This window comes from Scyliorhinus canicula, unplaced genomic scaffold, assembly GCF_902713615.1.
Source record: "Scyliorhinus canicula unplaced genomic scaffold, sScyCan1.1, whole genome shotgun sequence".
In the NCBI taxonomy this organism is placed as follows: domain Eukaryota; kingdom Metazoa; phylum Chordata; class Chondrichthyes; order Carcharhiniformes; family Scyliorhinidae; genus Scyliorhinus; species Scyliorhinus canicula.
This window is the reverse complement of record NW_024055852.1, coordinates 800,465-820,357: the sequence shown is the minus strand read 5'-3', so window position 1 is coordinate 820,357 and position 19,893 is coordinate 800,465. Positions and strand designations below refer to the sequence as shown.

The 19,893-nt window shown below is 48.4% G+C and overlaps 1 protein-coding gene across 1 annotated transcript; it reads right to left on the bottom strand.

The window, feature by feature from the left end:
* Window positions 1-1,356: 1,356 nt before the first annotated feature.
* LOC119961224 (oocyte zinc finger protein XlCOF26-like) lies at window positions 1,357-8,688 on the bottom strand. Its single transcript, XM_038788675.1, has 3 exons — window positions 6,697-8,688; window positions 3,972-4,177; window positions 1,357-2,950 (listed from the first exon to the last, which is right to left on the bottom strand). Exon 1 carries the CDS (start codon window positions 8,460-8,462, stop codon window positions 7,482-7,484), a length of 981 nt encoding a protein of 326 aa, XP_038644603.1. The 5' UTR covers window positions 8,463-8,688; the 3' UTR covers window positions 1,357-2,950; window positions 3,972-4,177; window positions 6,697-7,481.
* Window positions 8,689-19,893: the final 11,205 nt, after the last annotated feature.

Below are 19,893 nucleotides of genomic sequence, written 5' to 3'. Positions count from 1 at the left end.
CAGAATATGATAAAAGACATCATTAATGTGACAGTATAGGTAAAAGCGCAAAGAATAACTCATTCATATTGTCATTGCAGTTTTAAACAATAGAATGGACACTTAGCATTGCAACAAGCATTTCAACAATAATCATTAAAATTCTTAAAGAATCATTATTACAAAATAACAATTAATAAATTAATCAAATTTGATTCTACTGATTCAGTATTAATAAATTATAGAATATGTTAATAATACAGTCAAATAATTGATTGATCAGTAACATTTCAACAATAGTATTTCATCTCAAATTCATCAATTGGGGGTGCAGTAGAGTTAGTGTGAATCATTCTGACAGTTGGTCCCCTGTGTTTAGCAAATTGTTCTTTGGTACACTTAGCCCATTGGTATGTTATGTAAATGATGAACACAGCTACACAGGAGAATAGATTTTTGGATGTGAATCTGGTACATTTACAAAGCCAGTCAAATAACTGAAAATGAGTATTACGGTTAACATTTTACAGATCTTAACATTGATATACTGATTTAAAATTGATATCATGATTACAAAATTCAGCAGTAAACAATTAATAATAATTTCATGGATACAAATAAAATGATTATACAATAAGAAGTTGAACGTATGATCTAGTAATAAATGGTAAAATGATGATCAAAATTGATTATGTAATTTATTAATAAATTATTAATAATAATTCACTAATAAATGATAATGAAACTTTGTATTGGATGTGAATTGTCAAGTCTTTAACATCTTTTGGATTATACATAAAAGCTGTTGAAAGGTTTAATTTTCTTGCAGAGACAAAAAGGGGCGTATAGGGTGGATAAATTGGAATGATGCCATTCTCATCTCTGAACTTTTTATTATATTTGTCACTCAAATGGACTGGGAGTAAAAGTTGGATTGCTGCCAAATTCCCGTTATCAAGTCTCCTAGAACAATATGTTCTCTCTATGGATTTGCTTTAATCAGAGTTACTTTTCTGAAGTTTTAATTTCCAAGCTAATTCTAAACATTTATTTTAAAATATCAAACACAATAACTTATTGAATATATAACTGAACCAGTTTTGCGCTGTATCTTGGTTTTCTGTAGATGAACTAGTCGATTCTGTTAAAGGAAACACAGCTAACAAGATATGTTAATTTCTTAAAATTAATAAAGCAACATTCAGATTAATAACAGTTTTCTCAAGTTGACAGTTCTTGGCAACTTTTTAGCGATACGTGACTTGTCCCGTATCCCTGTAGCCAGGAGGCTGGCCTTCATCGTAGACCAGTCTGCAACCGTGAAATCTGAAACTCGCAAAATGGCCATCTTCAACACGAGAAAGAAATCTTCTGGAATTTTTTTTTCAAGTGAATGCAAGGCTTGGATTTATCGTTAACGGAGGAGAGGCAACGATTGACATGCCTTTGTTAGCAATTGAGGTTTTGGACTGAGGTTTGGGTAGGATCAAGTTTAAAGCTGCAAACAGTTCTGGTGGCTGTTTGGTGCTTAATTGGATCATGGCCAGCAGCATTTTGTGGTCGGTCTCAGAGTAAGATAACAGTTTGTTCTGGGGTAAAAGTGTCCTTGAGAGATAGTTCATTTGGCCAGACCCCCCTTGTGGAACCTCGATCAGTGTATTCATTGTTTTCATGTCAGTAGCAGCTTGCAATAATGTAAGATTTGATTTATTTATCACTGGTACACCTTAGCTCTTAGTTAACATCATTTTGAATTGTCCGGTTAGTGGCGCTGTTTACTTTGGAGAGTTCAGCTCATTTTTTAAAAACAGATTTGAAGTCTTTTGTGCTGTTAATTTGTCTGTCAGTAATTTGTTACGACATTTCATGGTGTCCATGTCAATTTCCAAAATACATTTTTCCTCAAGTAACTGGCAATTTTGACTTTTGATTTGCTCAGTTTCTGTTTGTAACTGTTGGTAGTTTGACTCTGATTCAACAACTTGATGTTGCAATTCTGCGATTTGAAAAGATAACAATTGAACCTTAAAGGTTTAATTTTCCAACAATGTTTTAATTTCATCATAATGCTCAAGTTTGGATTTTGCATCTCGTAATTCCTCAACAGCTGCAATTAGTTGATCTTTAGTGGACTGAAGCTCACAATCGAATTTTGTTTTTGCATTTGTCTCTTGATGTTTTTGGAGCTGTGCCATTACTGCAAAAGACCATTTCATACGTCTTCCACCGTTTAACCGTGTGGTCTTACCCCATGCCTTCTTGATATTATCAAGGGACCACTGTCCTTTGGGGATATCATATTTTGATTCAATTTTTGTGGCAACTGCAGACAGTCCAAATTGTCTACAAATCAAAGATCCAAGATCATCAATAGAGACATCCGATACAGCACGACCTCCCTTGCACGTTGTGGGAAGTAGTTCTCTTCCATTTGAAGGTTCTGAATCTATTTTAGGAGTCATGTCCACCATAAACTCAGCCTTACACCCAATATTTTGGTCGTCAACTCCTTTTGCATATCCGTGTACACTACCGTGACTATTTTTTCAGTCCCATTTTATTTTAGATTCAATGACCGGCACCTGATTGAATTAACAATCTATAAAAAGGTCCTTTCTAAGGGGTCGAAGCACTGCTTGATGCGGCTATAAGAATGGGTCAAAAATATATTTCTTACCCCATTCTAGCCGTTTTCTTCCTGGCTGGTGCCTCCCCTGTTTGCCGAACGACACCAAGTTGATGGATTTAACCATTCGGTTGTCAGCAGCACTTTAAGATTACTGGAACTCAGCAGAAATTTCAGTTAAAACTTCTCAGGTGCAAATAGGAATTGTTTATTTGTCTTCTATTGATTACAATTTGAAAGTAATTATGAAAGGCAACTCGTAGACAATTTGAAGCTTTCAAAGAATCACAGAAATTATCTTCTTGCTGAGGCAAACAGCTTGACAATAACTTTAAAAGTCAAAGTCTGAAAATGAAATATGAATACAGGAGGCAGTGAATAGTTCAGATCAAAGTATAGATGATTCAAAAAGAGAGAAAGAAATCCAGCTAATCTTCAGCTTCAAACCAACACCACTCACAAATGGCCAAACAAAACTTTTCAGTTATACTGTTTCATATCTGTCTGAAGCCATCTAATCACACCCCAATATAATCCTAATTGGTTTGGGTTAGACTCAAACACATCTGATTTGACGGCAAGCCGTCCATCTTTAATATGCAACATTAGTTCTAATTGTTTCGTATCTGCATACTTGTGTATGTTAAAGAATGCAATATTGTCCAAAGATGTGCGGGTTAGGTGGATTGGTCATGCTAAATTGCCCGTAGTGTCCTAATAAAAAAGTAAGGTTAAGGGGGGGTTGTTGGGTTACGGGTATAGGGTGGATACGTGGGTTTGAGTCGGGTGATCATGGCTCGGCACAACATTGAGGGCTGAAGGGCCTGTTCTGTGCTGTACTGTTCTATGTTCTATTGTGCTTTATCAAGAACACAAAAACTGGTTGTCTGCTGGCTTAGCTATTATAACAATAAAGCCTTCATGTCTATGGCTGTTGCTACGGGTCCTGCTCTGTCCTTGGACACTGACTTGAAAAATGTATTCATTAAATCAGTTAAAGTGTCTGTTTTAATCTAGTAAAGTGAATTATGCTGGTTCTATGAAACAGTTATGTTTTGAGAGTGTTAAAATCCTTAATTTAAAATGGTAAAACTGGGGCTTAATATTTATCCTAAATAACTATCCTCTACCTATTAGGTGTGTCAGGTAACAGTTGACTTCTACAGGTGGCATAACCGAGTGAATCCCTTCCCACATATGGTGCAGGTGAGTGGCCTCTCCGCAGTGTGAACACACTGGTGCGTAAGCAGGTGGGATGAACGAGTAAATCCCTTCCCACACTCTGAGCAGGTAAATGGCTTCTCTCCAGTGTGAATGTGCTGATTCAGTTCAACAGGATAACTGAATCCCTTCTCATAGTACTCACACTTCCAAGGTTTCCCCACGTGTCCTTGTGTCTCTCCAGGTTAGATGAATAGTTGAAATCTTGTCCACACAGAACAAGTGTATGGTTTCTCTGCAGTGTCAACGGTGCTGTTTCCTTCCGTGTTCACATTCCAATGTTGATGTTCAGATAGTGACAAATTGGGCAACTCTATCAGATCCCAATGATTTGGTTTCAGTTCCCTGAAGCTGATTTAAAACAGGGAAAAGGGAGTGAAGAGAACCCACAAAACCACAAAGGCAGGTTTCAAATTGAGCTGAATCAATCTGGTCATTTGTGGGGTTGTCAGTCGGAAATAGCAACCATGGAAGCTGCTGGATTGTTGTAAAATCACAACTGGTTCACTAATATCCTTCAGGGATTTGCACCTGTCACCCAGTCTGGGCCGACACAAGTCTCTGGCTTCTATGAGAGGACAGCGAGAGAGGGAGTAGGAGAGTGAACGGGGCAAAGGACAGGAATCTTGTGTATCTACAACTCAACCAGAAATTCCCAAACCCTTGGCCCCCACAAAGATTATTGTTTAAGTAGCAAAATTTTAAAATTCTCACCTTTTTAAAAATCTGTCTCTGGCTGTGACCTCCATATCTCTGACAATGCCTGTGATCCCACAACCCTCCCAGATCTCTGCACTCCTCTAATCCCGGCCATTTAAGTATTCCAGATTTTCATCGCTTCACCACTGGGACTGTTCTTTCCAATCCTCAGAACCCAATCTCTGGAATTTCCCCTAAATCTCTCCAACTCTGAGCCTCACTTTTATCCTGTACGATACTCCTTAAATCCAATCTCTTTAACCAAGTTTTTGAACATCTGTTCTAATATCACCTTATGTGGTGTTGCTCGTTCTGGGTGAGTGTGCTTAACACTCAATTTGGCTCTGTTTCATTCCTTAGCTCTGGAGTCGCCAGGTATCGTTAAGATACCGCCACAAGTTTCAAGTTCAAACCAATAACTTCATACACCAGTTAGTAAGTTCAAACAAGACACGTTTACTATAATAGTTATCTACTAATTATGCATATAAAACGACAAGACTAGGTTAATCCTACCACTAACAGGTCAATACTGGAATAAGGGAACTGCCGATCAGGGAACAACGGCCTCTAGCTTTGTCCTGGATCGCAGGCTTCCAATCGGTGTGGACTAAAAGGGTCAGGAGTGTCTACTCTCGTAGCGTGCGTTGTGTGACACTTAATTGGTGGTGGCTGCTGACCAAGCCTCCTCTTCTCAAGGTCTTCTGCTGCAACGGTGATCAAGGAGAGCGCTGGCTAAGAGGAGCTGGTCAAGATGAGGCTGGCTGAGCGAGCGAGCTGGGGTCGGGGTCTCTGTCTTATACCTCTCCCAGGGTCTTGCGCCCACCTGGGCGGACCCTCTATACACCCGCAATCGATTGGGTCTCTTCCCAATCGATTGATTTGAATTTCCCCAATAACGGGGCAGTCCCGCGATCACTGGGCAGTTCTTGGGGCTTATTGTTTTGGACTTTTCTTGGCGCTGAGAAGTCTGGCCTTCTATTCACTGTAGCGATTTGAGTTAACTTGTTTCCATTGTACCTGGGAATCACCCGGTATCGCCTCATTAGTATGCTAACTTGTTTTCTTTCACAGTGCTGCCTGGTTTCTGCAGCAGTCAGAATACACAAGTGCTTTTGCAAGCTGCTTGCTTTTGCAACATTGATCATAGAATTTACAGTGCAGAAGGAGGCCACTCGGCCCATCAAGTCTGCACCGGCTCCTGGAAAGACCACCCTACCCAAGGTTAACACCCCAACCCCATCCCCATAACCCAGTAACCCCACCCAACACTAAGGGCAATTTTGGACCAATCCACCTAACCTGCACATCTTTGGACTGTGGGAGGAAACCGGAGCACCCGGAGGAAACCCACGCACACACGGGGAGGATGTGCAGACTCCGCACAGACAGTGACCCAAGCTGGAATCGAACCTGGGACCTTGGAGCTGTGAAGCGATTGTGCTATCCACAATGCTACCATGCTGCTCACTTTCCCTGCATTTTCCCTGCATTCTTTGTAATCTTCCATTTTGTGTTGGGCAGTGGCCACCTCAGGTGGCTACAGTGGCTAATATAATCATAGCAAATAGGAGGAGGAGGCCATTTGGCCCTTCGAGTCTGCTCCGCCATTCATTACACTCATGGCTAATCATCCAACTCCTTGGCCTAATCCCACTTTCCCCCATATCCTTTGATCCCTTCGCCCCTCGTGCTAGCCGCAGTGTCAAATGTTGGTTTGCAATGTTCAAAGCGTGATAAAAGGGGCGGCATGGCGGTGCAGTGGTTAGAACTGCTGCCTCATGCCGCCGAGGACACAGGTTCGATCCCGGCCCTGGGTCACTGTCCGTGTGAAGTTTGAACATTCTTCCTGTGTCTGCGTGGTTCTCACCCCTACAACACAAAAAGATGTGCAAGGTAGTGGATTGGTCACGTTAAATTGTCCCCTAATTTGAAAAAAGAATTGCGTACACTAAATTTATTTTTAAAAAGTGCAATAAAAATTAAACTTGCCATTGATCTGAACAATCTGATGCGCTAATAGCTACACTAACAATCAATTTAAGATAATCAGTCCAGCTCGTAACATGACTCATTGTATTTTGCTAAAAGCGACATGCTTTCATATGCAGGCACCAGTTCTCTGTAAACAAAAGGAATATGATTAAGCCTTGCAACTTTATTTGAATTACCCGAAAGCTCAAGGAACCTGTAGTTTCCTGTTGATTTCTCTAGTCATGTTTCAGCCAATGAGAGTGCACTTGCGAACCAATCAGCACTCTTGACTCCTGTTGTATTAATTACGATCATTTGAAATTTAGCATTTTTCGGCTTGTCCTGATGAGTACAAAATGAAAAGCTTCAGCAACATTTCTCTCTTTTCAACAATTTTAATTTCAGTGCTAATAAGTGACTTAAGTTCTTTTAAGTTCCTTGAGAATTAAATTTGATAGTGGAGGTGTCATTGTGAAGAATGTGTAATTCGGTAAGAATCAGCAAGGATTAATCACCACTTTCTAATTGGAGATGTGAATCAGCGGAATCTTAGAGACAGTGGGGCCAGTTTAGCTCAATTGGCTATACAGCTGGTCTATAATGCAGAGCAGGTCAGCAGTGTGGGTTATTCAGGAAGGTCCGCCTTCTCAACCTTGCCCTTGGTTGGAGGTGTCATGATCGTCAGGTTAAATCACAACCAGTCAGCCTGTGGTCATTTGGATGACTTTACCTTTTACCTGGAGACAGTGTATTGTAGAGTTTGCAGCAAAGGTCCATTTTGGATTGAAGGAAAAGTTCATAAGTTTATTATTAACAAGTTATTCTTGAAAGTTCCTGAATTAAAGCAAAAGAAATCACAGATGGTGCTTTTTAAAAGGAGCATTGCAGCCCTGACAATTAGTGACAGATCCAGAATATTAAACTCCAGCCAGTTGTAGGGATTGTTAATTTCAGCAGAAACAAACCAAATATTGTCAGATTATCAATCCTGGATGTGATTAACAACAAAATCCAAACCCTGCAGACAGTTGTGAACTTGCTGGTGTGTCAGCAGGTGGGATGACCGAGTGTATCCCTTCCCACACTCAGAGCAGGTGAACGGCCTTTCCCCGGTGTGAGTGCGCTTGTGTAAATGCAGGCTGCCAGACTGAGTAAATCCCTTCCCACACTCGGAGCAAGTGAATGGTCTCTCTCCAGTGTGAGTGCGTTGATGTGCAGTGAGGATTGATAACTGCCTGAAACTCATTCCACAGTACGTACAAATGAATGGCTTCTCCTCTGTGTGAATTCGCTGGTGTGACTGGAGGCTGGATGAATTAGTAAATTCATTCCCACACATGGAGCAGGTGAATGGCCTCTCTCCAGTGTGAACCCGCTTGTGCGCACTGAGGTTGGATGAAGACCTGAACCTCTTTCCACAGGAAGTGCAGCTGAATGGCCTCTCCTCAGTGTGAATTCGTTGGTGTGACAGCAGGTTGGATGACAGAGTGAAGCCCTTCCCACACACAGAACAGATGAACGGCTTCACCCCTCTGTGAATCTGCTGGTGTGACCAAAGACCGGATGGACCAGCGAAATCCTTCCCACACAAGGTGCAGGTGAACGACTTCCCCCCAATGTGAACTCGTTGATGTGCATTGAGGTTGGATGAACATGAAAACCTCTTTCCACAGGTAAAGCAGCTGTACGGCCTCTCCTCTGTGTGAATACGCTGGTGTAACAGCAGGTGGGATGAGGTTGTGAATCCCTTCCCACACTCGGAACAGATGAAGGGCTTCTTCCCGGTGTGACTCTGTCGATGGTATTCAAGCAGGTATCGATAATTGAATCCTTTACCACAATCATCGCATTTCCATGGTTTCTCCATTTTGTTAGCCCCAATGTGACTGCGTTGATGAGTTTCCAGTCGGGATGGATAATTAAATCCCTTCCCACAGTCCCCACATTTCCACGGTTTCTCCATAGTGCTGGTAGCCTTGTGCCTCTCCAGTTTGTACAATCAGTTGATGCTTCATTTACACACAGAGCACATGTACAGTTTCTCCCCACTGTGAATGGTGATGTATTTTCAGGTTGTGTAACTGGTTAAAGCTCTTTCTACAGTCAGTTCACTGGAACACCGTCACTCAAGTGTGTGTTGTGTGTGTCTCGGGGCTTTTCCAGTCACACTGATGTTTCCACAGTCAGTTCACTGGAACACACTCACTTGGGTGTGTGTTGTGTGGGTCTCGGTTATTTTCCAGTCACACTGATGTTTGAAATTTTCATGCAAAGACGAGCAGACAAACATTTCTCCTTCCACTGTAAATGCCAACAGTATTTCGGTCCTGATGAATCAAGTGGCTGTGTCAGATCTCGATGTGAATTTCTGTAAATCCTGCTCTTCTCATACCTGGAAAAGCAAAACTAATTCTGAACAGACAATTCTAGTTTCTCTGGAACATTTTTTCCTCTCCTGTTCCCCCAAAGCTGTAAATCCCCGTCCAGACAGGTTTAGATAAAGGATCTGGATCGGCGCAGGCTGGGAGGGCCGAAGGGCCTGTTCCTGTGCTGTAATTTTCTTTGTTCACACACTCTCCCTCCTCCCCGGGCTGAAATCCAAACCCATCTCACCATCTGCACCATTTCATGTCTCCACTCTCAGCGCAGCCAATGATGGTGAAGGGTTTGCGGATCCACAAACTGTTTCCAAATCCTCCCACCCACCGCCTGACGCTGACTCCGCTTCTCCGGGACAAACAAGGGCCAAGGCATCAGTCACACTGCGCATGCTCCAAGCTCTTTGACACAGCGCATGCGCGCTAATGTGCAGCCCCACTGCCGGACTGCGCATGCTCTGGCTCTCAATACCCTGAAAGTGATTGACGGCAGCTCCGGACCAAAAGGGGGGAGGGGGCGGGAGCAGCTGGTCCTTCAACCATTCACAGTGAATGAGGGACGCAACTAAAACCTGCGCACTGCAAGTAATGGCGATTAAGAGGCACTTCTCTGGCGAATCCACACACGCGAAGAGAGATTGTCGATTCGGAGGGTGAGAAGGATCGGACAGCTCGGCGGGACATTTCTTAAACATGTTGTGTAAACCGAAAGGCAAAAAAGCGGACAAACCGGGTCCATTTACAACGAACAGGGCCGCAGCGCCTCATATTCGGCCCGTGTTAACGGTCACCATCTTTATTGGGGGCAACATGCAGCAAGACGCATGCGCAATCGCCATCTTTCTTGGGGGCAATACGCCCTGCCCCTTGTGTTTAAAGATCTGTTCAGTCACATGAATACCAGGGGAGACACTCACAACCCTGAACAAAGAGTAAAGAAAAGTACAGCAGGGACAGTCCTTCGGCACTCCAAGCCTGTGCCGATCATGATGCCCTAACTTAAAAAGCTTCTGCCCTTACCTGGTTTACTCCCTTATCCTGGGCGGGATTCTTCCAGCCCTGGGTCGGGCTGGAGAATCCCCACGACCGGGCCATGCCCCCTCGGCGCCATTGGTGCCAACGTGGTTGGCCGGCGCGGGCCGCTCTACGCGGCGGCCCGACGATTCTCAGCCTGGGATGGGCCGAGCAGCTGTAGTGAAAACGCTGAGTCCCGCCGGCGCCGTCCACACCTGCTCTCAGCCGGCAGGAACTCAGTGTGGAAAGGTCAGGTGGCGGGGTAAGGGGGGCTCCGACCCCGTGGGAGGGGGAGGGCCTCCGATGCAGCCTGGCCCGCGGGCCAGCCTCTCTGTCCCCCGGCCTCTTTTCTTCGGTGCTGGCCTCTGTACTCCTGTGCCATGTTGCGACAGGGCCGGCGCGTTGAAGGAGGCCACTGCGCATGCGCGGATCCCGCGGCGCCCAGTTCGCGCCAGGATCGGCAGCTGGAGAGGCGTGAACTGCTCCAATGCTGTGCCGGCCACCTGTAGGGGCCACAATTACTCCTGGCAGCGGCCCGTTCACGCCGTCGCAAAACGGAGAATCCCGCCCCATGTATCCATTCAGATGCCTCTTCATAAATTCATAACATACAGGGGCAGAATTAGGCCATTCGGCCCATTACCAATTAAAAATCTGTCTAACTCTTCCTTAAATTTACTCACTGTCCCTGCATCCACCGCACTCTGGGGCAGCAAATCCCAGATTCACAACCCTTTGGGAGAAGTAATTTCTCCTCAAATCTGTTTGAAATTTGCTACCTTATTCTAAAATTATGACCTCTCATTTTAGAATGCCCCACAAGGGGAACGATCTGCCCCACGTCTTCTTTATCCATATTTTTAGCATCTTGTGCACCTCGATTTGATCTCCCCTCATTATTCTAAACTCTAGAGAGTATAGGCCTAAACTGTTCAATCCCTCCCCATATGACACCCCTCATCTCTGGAATAAATCTAGTGAACCTCCTCTGAATTGCCTCCAATGCCACTACATCTTTCCTCAAATAAGGGGACCAAAAATTGTGCACAGTGCTCCAGGTGCGGACTTATCAATGCCGTGTATAGTTGCAACAACACTTCCTTACCTTTATACTCAATTCCTTTTCCTATAAATGCCAACATTCCATTTGCTTTCCTTTTTATCTGCTGCACCTTCATGCTCATTTTCTGTGACTCATGCACAAGGACACCCAGATCCCTCTGCATCAGAGCACCCCAAAGTCTCTAACCATTTAGATAATAAGTTGCCTTTCCATTTGTTTGACCAAAATGTATGACCTCACATTTATCTATGTTAAACTCCATCTGCCACATTTTGGCCCACTCTCCTAACCTATCTATGCCCATTTGTAAGGTTCTTATTTCCTTATTAAAACTTACTGTCTCACCTATTTTTGTATCATCTGCAAATTTGGCTTTAGAACCTTCTATCCCTGTATCCAAGTTGTTAATATAGATTGTAAATAGCTGGGACCCAAGGACCAAACTCAGTGGCACCCCATTAGTGACATCTTGCCATCCAGAAAAAGACCTAGTTATCCTGACTCTGTCTCCTGTCCATCAACCAGTCTTCTATCTAATCTAATAAATTACCCCTAATCCCATGTGATGTCACCTTGTGAATTAACCTTCTGTACAGCATCTTATCAAATGCCTTCCAGAAGTCCAGATATACGACTTCTACAAGATCTAAATCTACACATGCTTGTTACATCTTCGAAGATTGGATTGTCTCAGTCTTTGTGAGAAGAAGTCCTCTGAGCTCCTCGCAGTTGTTGGATTTGAGGATGTAGGAGACAGGGAGAAGAGAGCTCTTCAAAAGGAACTAACTTGTTTGAGATACTAGAAACACCAGACACACTGTATATTTCACAAAAAGCTGGTTTATTTGACTTTTTGTCCACAATAGCAAGACCTGAGAATGGGATGGAGTTTATTTATTTTTTAAAAATAATTTTTATTGAAATTTTTACAAAATATAAACATCTCAACTCTATTAACAAACAACCGCGGTAACACCCAAGAACAACACCCACCCAACTTCAAAAGCAACTACAAACAAAAGAGAGAAAAAAACAGAAGAAAAAAAAGGGGCAGCAGGGTAGCATGGTGGTTAGCATAAATGCTTCACAGCTCCAGGGTCCCAGGTTCGATTCCCGGCTGGGTCACTGTCTGTGTGGAGTCGGCACGTCCTCCCCCTGTGTGCGTGGGTTTCCTCCGGGTGCTCCGGTTTCCTTCCACAGGCCAAAGATGTGCGGGTTAGGTGGATTGGCCATGCTAAATTGCCCGTAGTGTCCTAATAAAAGTAAGGTTAAGGGGGGGGGGTTGTTGGGTTATGGGTATGGGGTGGATACGTGGGTTTGAGTAGGGCGATCATGGCTCGGCACAACATTGAGGGCCGAAGGGCCTGTTCTGTGCTGTACTGTTCTATGTTCTATGTTCTAACACCCAAACAACAAAAGGGAAAGAGATAACACCCGCCACAAACCCATGTACACAGTTCTCCCTCCCAGCGATCCAATCCACCCCCTTCCTCTCCTCCCCTCACTCCCTCCCTCCCCCCCCCCCCCCCCCACATCAACCCCCCCCCCCGGGTTGCTGCTGCTGTCGGTCTATTTTCTTACCGTTGCGCCAAAAAGTCCAAGAAAGGCTGCCACCGCCTAAAGAACCCTTTTACTGATCCCCTCAGGGCAAATTTCACCTTCTCCAATTTAATGAACCATTGATCCAGACCTCCACGCTTGGGGGCCTCGCATCCTTCCATTGGAGCAAGATCCTCCGCCGGGCTACTAGGACGCAAAGGCCAGAACACCGGCCTCTTTCGCCTCCTGCACTCCCGGTTCCACTGCAACCCCAAAAATTGCGAGTCCCCAGCCTGGCTTGACCCTGGATCCCACCACCCTTGTCACCGTCCTTGCTACCCCCTTCCAAAACTCCCCCAGCGCTGGGCATGCCCAAAACATATGGGCGTGGTTCGCTGGGCTCCCCGAGCACCTAGCACACCTGTCCTCGCCCCCGAAAAACCTACACATCCTCGTCCCAGTCATGTGGACCCTATGCAGCACCTTGAACTGTATGAGGCTAAGCCTCGCACAGGAAGGAGGAATTCACTCTCTCCAGGACATCCGCCCGCGTCCCCTCCTCAATCTCCTCACCCAGCTCCTCTTCCCATTTACCCTTCAGTTCCTCCACCGAGGCCTCGCCTACCTCCTGCATTACCCGGTATATGTCCGAAATCCTCCCTCCTCCAACCCACACCCCCGAGAGCAACCGATCCCGCACCCCTCGTGGGGGCAGCAAGGGGAACCCCTCCACCTGCTGCCTGGCAAACGTCCTCACCTGCATGTACCTAAACATGTTCCCCGGGGGAGCCCAAACTTCCCCACTAACTCCCCCAAGCTCGCGAACCTCCCGTCCGCAAACATGTCCCTCAACCTCCTAACCCCTACCCTGTGCCAGCCCAGAAATCTGCCATCAATGCTCCCTGGGACAAACTGATGGTTCCCCTGTATCGGGGCCTCCATCGAGCCTCCCACTTCTCCCCTATGACGTCTCCATTGCCCCCAAATGTTGAGGGTAGCCGCCACCACCGGGCTCATGGTATACCTCATTGGAGGGAGCAGCAACGGCGCCGTTACCAGCGCCTCCAGGCTCGTGCCCACACAGGACACCACCTCCATCCTCTTCCATGCTGCCCCTTCCCCGTCTATTACCCACTTACACACCATCGCTGCGTTGGCAACCCAATAGTACCCACAGAGGTTGGGCAACGCCAACCCCCCCCCCCATCCCTGCCCCGTTCCAGGAACACCCTTCTCACCCTCGGAGTCCCATGTGCCCACACAAATCCCGTAATAGCCCTGTTGACCCTCCTAAAAAAGGCCTTCGGGATAAGGATGGGGAGGCATTGGAACAGGAAGAAAAACCTCGGGAGCACCATCATCTTAACGGACTGCACCCTCCCCGCCAGTGACAGCGTTAACATATCCCATCTCTTAAACTCCTCCTCCATCTGCTCCACAAACCTTTTGAGGTTGAGCTTGTGCAGGGCCCCCCAACTCCCAGCCACCTGGACACCTAGGTACCTGAAGCTCCTCCCTGCCTGCTTCAGTGGGAGCCTACCAATCCCCTCCTCTTGATCCCCCGGATGCACCACAAACAACTCACTCCTTCCCAGGTTCAACCTATACCCAGAGAAACCCCCGAATTCCCCAAGGATCCTCATCACCTCCGGCATCCCCCCCCACCGGGTCCGCCACATACAGCAACAGGTCATCCGCATACAGTGACACTCGATGCTCCTCCCCACCCCGCACCATGCCCCTCCAGTTCCCTGACTCCCTCAGTGCCAGGGGTTCAATTGCCAACGCGAAGAGCAAGGGGGACAGGGGGCACCCCTGTCTCGTCCCTCGATGCAGCCGAAAGTACTCCGACCTCCTCCTATTCGTGGCTACACTTGCCATCGGGGCCTCGTAGAGCAGCCTCACCCACCGAATAAACCCCTCCCCAAACCCAAACCTCTCCAACACCTCCCACAAGTACTCCCACTCCACCCTATCAAAGGCCTTCTCCGCATCCAATGCCACCACTATCTCTGCCTCCTCTTCCATGGCCGGCATCACAATGACATTGAGGAGCCTTCGCATGTTCGCATTCAACTTCCTTCCCTTCACAAACCCCTTCTGGTCCTCATGAATGACCCCGGGCACACAATCCTCTATTCTAGTGACCAGGATCTTTGCCAGCAGCTTAGCATCGGCGTTTTGCAGCGAAATCGGCCTATATGACCCGCACTGCAGAGGGTCCTTGTCCCGCTTCAGGATCAAGGAAATCAGCACCCGTGACATAGTTGGGGGCAAAGCCCCCCCCCTGCCATGCCTCGTTAAAGGTCCGGACCAACAGTTGGCCCAACAGGTCCAAATACCTTTTATAAAATTCCGCCGGAAAACCGGTCCGGCCCAGGTGCCTTCCCCGACTGCATGCTCCCTATCCCTTTGACCACCTCCTCCAGCTCGAGCGGCGCCCTCAGTCCCTCCACCTGCTCCTCCTCCACCCTCGGGAATCGCAGCTTGTCCAAGAAGCGCCCCATTCCACCCCCCTCCACCGGGGGCTCCGACCGGTACAGTTCCCCATAGAAGTCCCTGAAGACCCCATTAACATCTACACTCCTCCGCACCACCATCCCAGCCTTATCCGTCACTCCCCCAATCTCCCTGCCCGCGTCCCTCTTTCGGAGCTGGTGTGCCAGCATCCTGCTCGCCTTCTCCCCATTCTCATACACCGCTCCCTGTGCTTTCTTCCACTGAGCTTCCATCTTTCTGGTAGTCAATAGGTCGAATCTGGCCTGAAGGCTACTCCTCTCCCCCAGCAATCCCTCCTCTGGAGCCTCCGCATATCTCCTATCCACCCTCACCATCTCCCCTATCAGTCTCTCCCTCTGCTCTCCCTTCTCCCAATGGGTTCGGATGGAGATCAATTCCCCCCTCATCACCGCCTTCAATGCCTCCCAGACCGTCCCCACTCGGATCTCCCCGTTGTCATTGGCCTCAAGGTACCTCTCGATACACCCCCGAACCCTCTCAGCCACCTCCTCATCTGCCATCAGCCCCACCTCCAAGCGCCAGAGCGGACGTTGGTCCCTCTCTTCCCCCAGCCCTACGTCCACCCAGTGCGGGGCATGATCTGAAATGGCAATGTCGGAGTATTCCACATCCTGCACCCTCGAAACCAACCCCCTGCTCAGGACAAAAAAATCAATCCTCGAGTAGGCCTTATGTACGTGGGAGAAAAATGAGTACTCCCTGGCCCTTGGCCTCGCAAACCTCCAGGGATCCACCCTGGTCCATAAATCCCTTCAACACCTTAGCCGCCGCCGGCCTCCTACCCGTCCTGGACTTGGATCGATCCAATGGGGGATCCAGTACCGTGTTGAAGTTCCCCCCCATGATCAGGCCCCCCACCTCCAGGTCCGGAATGCGGCCCAACATATGCCGCATAAACCCCGCATCGTCCCAATTTGGGGCATAAACATTCACCAACACCACCCGCTCCCCCTGCAGCTTGCCACTCACCATCACATATCTCCCGCCACTGTCAGCCATCACGTTTAACGCCTCAAACAACACTTTCTTCCCCACCAGGATCGCCACGCCCCTACTCTTCTCATCCAGCCCTGAGTGAAATACTTGGCCCACCCATCCCTTCCTCAGCCGAACCTGGTCCGCCACTTTCAGGTGTGTCTCCTGGAGCATGGCCACATCCGCCTTCAGCCCCTTCAAGTTCGCAAACACCCGGGCCCGTTTGACCGGCCCATTCAGCCCCCTCACATTCCAGATTATCAGCCGGATCAGAGGGCTCCCTGCCCCCCTCCCCTGCCGATTAGCCATAACCCATCCCCTGCCCACCACCGGCCAGTTCCCCACGGCGGCAACTCCCCCCCCTCCAGCACCCCCTGCATCCTCCAGCTCCTTCCTGACCGTTTCAGCAGCAACCCTGTACCCCCCCCCCCCCAGGCTAGGACCCCTCCTAGCCGCGCCCCTCCCTCCAAAGCACTCCCGTGAGCCAGCTAACCTCTGACCCCGGCGACTCCCACCCTACCTCCGACTCCTCCCCACGTGGGACTACCCCTCCTCCATCGAGCCTGTCAATGGGTCCTCCTCCACCCCCCCCCCCCACCCCCGCTCTTGCGCGGGAAAAGAAAACAGACAGCAACAACCCGCGCTTCTCAGCCCCGACCCTGCCCCCACCATCTCCCAGCGCGGGAAACCCTCAGAAAGCCCATGCTTTCACCCTGCCTGGCCCCGCATCCTCTAGGGCAACTCCCATTGTCAGTCCCCCCCATCAGCTCCCCGAACTCCCCGTTTACCCCCAGCCCGAACCCATCTACCAGACCCCTACAGAAAAACCCATATAGAAAAGACAAATCGACATCACCCCACCCACCCACCCACATCTTACATTAAACCAAGCAAATACAAATACAGTATTATACAGCATCCCCCAGGGCAGCACGGTGGCCTAGTGGTTAGCACAACCGCCTCACAGCGCTGAGGTCCCAGGTTCGATCCCGGCTCTGGGTCACTGTCCGTGTGGAGTTTGCACATTCTCCCCGTGTCTGCGTGGGGTTCGCCCCCACAACCCAAAAATGTGCAGAGTAGTTGGATTGGCCACACTACGTTGCCCCTTAATAGAAAAAATAATTGGGTAATCTAAATTTTTAAAAAAAATACAGCATCCCCCATCTTAGACCCTCAGTTTGAGTCCAATTTCTCGGCCTGCACAAAGGCCCACGCCTCCTCCGGGGACTCAAAATAATGGTACTGATCCTTATGGGTGACCCAGAGACGCGCCGGCTGCAACATGCCGAACTTCACACTCCGTCTATGGAGCACTGCCTTTGTCCGGTTAAACCCGTCCTTCTGCCTCGCCACCTCCGCACTCCAGTCCTGGAAGATCCGCACCTCCGTGTTCTCCCACTTGCTGCTCTGCTCCTTCTTGGCCCACCGGAGCACCCACTCACGATCCACGAACCGATGAAACCGCACCAACACCGCCCGCGGCGGCTCGTTTGGCTTGGGCCTCCTAGCCAGAATTCTGTGGGCCCCCTCCAACTCCAGGGGCCCCTGGAAGGACCCAGCCCCCATCAGCGAGTTTAACATGATCACCACATAGGCCTCTAGGTCCGACCCCTCCAGCCCCTCCGTGAGGCCCAGGATCCGCAAATTCTTCCTCCTCGACCGGTTGTCCAGCTCCTCGAACCGCTCCTGCCATCTTTTATGGAGCGCCTCGTGCATCTCCACCTTCCCCGCGACAGCCACGGCCTCATCCTACCTTGCGGAGGCCTGCTGCTGCAGCTCCCGGATCGCAGCCCCCTGGGCTGTCTGGGTCTCCATCAATTCCCTGTTGGTTACCTTCAGGGACTCCAGCAGCTCCAACTTCAGCTCCTGGAAGCAGCGCAGCAGAATCGCCTGCTGCTCCTGGGCCCACTTCCTCAGCTCCTCGAGGCCTTCTCCGGCCGCCATTTTTTCTTCCTGCCCCCGTTTTTTCAGAGGCACTTTCCTCGGGTTTCTTCCTGCCCCGCTCCTGGTCCGGACCATAGGACCGTCGGGGTCAACTCCTGCCTTCTTCCCCCGTTGGGGTTTGCCGCTGCAGCTTCGTTGGGGGCCCTGAAAAGATCCCCAAAGTCCGTTCTCCGCGGGAGCCGCCGAACGTGCGGCTTACCTGATCATCGCCGCCACCGGAAGCTCGATGAGAGACCTTTTAAATGTGCTGACTGTGAGAAGAGCTTTAAAAGCAGAAAGGATTTACTGTTCCACCAACGCAGTCATACTGGGGAAAGGCCATTCACCTGCTCCGTGTGTGGGAAGGGATTCACTCGGTCATCACTCCTGAGTCATCAACTTGTTCATACTGATCAGAGACCTTTTAAATGTGCTGACTGAGAAGAGCTTTAAAAGTAAACAGAATCTGCTGAAACACCAACGAGTTCACACTGAAACAGAATCATAGAATTTACAGTGCAGAAGGAGGACATTTGGCCCATCGAGTGCACCGGCCCTTGGAAAGAGAACCTGACTTAAGCCCATACCTCCAACCTAACCCATAACCCACCTCACCTTTTTGGACACTAAGGGCAATTTAGCATGGCCAATCCATCTAACCTGCACATCTTTGGACTGTGGGGGGAAACCGGAGCAGCCGGAGGAAACCCACGCAGACACTGGGACAAAGTGCAGACTCCGCACAGACAGTGACCCAAGCCGGGAATCAAACCTGGGACCCTGGAGCTGTGAAGCAACGGTGCTAACCACTGTGCTACCATGTCACCCACACGTGGGAGCGGTACTGGGAGAGGCTGTTCAACTGCTCCATTTGTGGGAGGAGATTCACTCAGTCAAACAACCTACACAGACATCAGCAAGTTCACAGGTAACAGCAGGGTTTGGATTCAGCTGTTGTTGCTGCTGTTAATCACATCCAGGACTGAATGATGCCTGGACATCTGTTTCCAGTGGGGCTCCACAGATTCCGGTATATATCAATGATTTAGACTTAAATGTATGCACCAGGATTACACAAAAGTTGCTGATGTGTTTTAGACAATGAGGGAGAAAGCCATGGACTGGGTCAGGTGGGCAGAAAACTGGTAAATGGAAATTTAGATAATGAGAGGTTAGGAACACACTTCTGTTAACTCCCGATAAAAATAAGGTCACTTCAGGATAATGGAAAAATCTGATTAGGGTTAGAAAGTGGCTCATTGGTCGAGGAATACGAGTCCCGCTTCGGGTATTTCAGTGTTGAAGCTTGTGAGAGGTCCTGGGTTGAAATCCAGCACGATCCCTTTCGTGTTGTTTAATTCTTTGAGGAAGTGACAAAGTTAATTGATGAGGGAAGGGCTGTAGATGTCATATACATGGACTTCAGTAAAGCATTTGATAAAGTTTCCCATGCAGGTTGATGGAAAAAGTGAAGTCGTATGGGGTTCAGGGTGTACTAGCTAGATGGATAAAGAACTGGCTGGGCAACAGGAGACCGAGAGTAGTGGTGGAAGGGAGTGTCTCAAGATGGAGAAGGGTGACTAGTGGTGTTCCACAGGGATCCGTGCTCGGACCACTGTTGTTTGTGATCTACATAAATGATCTGGACGAAGGTATAAGTGGTCTGATGAGCAAGTTTGCAGATGATACTAAGATTGGTGGAGTTGCAGATAGTGAGGCGGGGACTGTCAGAATACAGCAAAATATAGATAGATTGGAGAGTTGGGCAGAGAAATGGCAGATGGAGTTCAATCCAGGCAAATGCGAGGTGATGCATTTTGGAAGATCTAACTCAAGAGCAGACAATATGGTCAATGGAAGAGTCCTGGGGAAAATTGATGTACAGAAAAATCTGGGGATTCAGGTCCATTGTACCCTGAAGGTGGCAACGCAGGTGGATAGAGTGGTCAAGAAGGCATACAGCATGCTTGCCTTCATCGGAC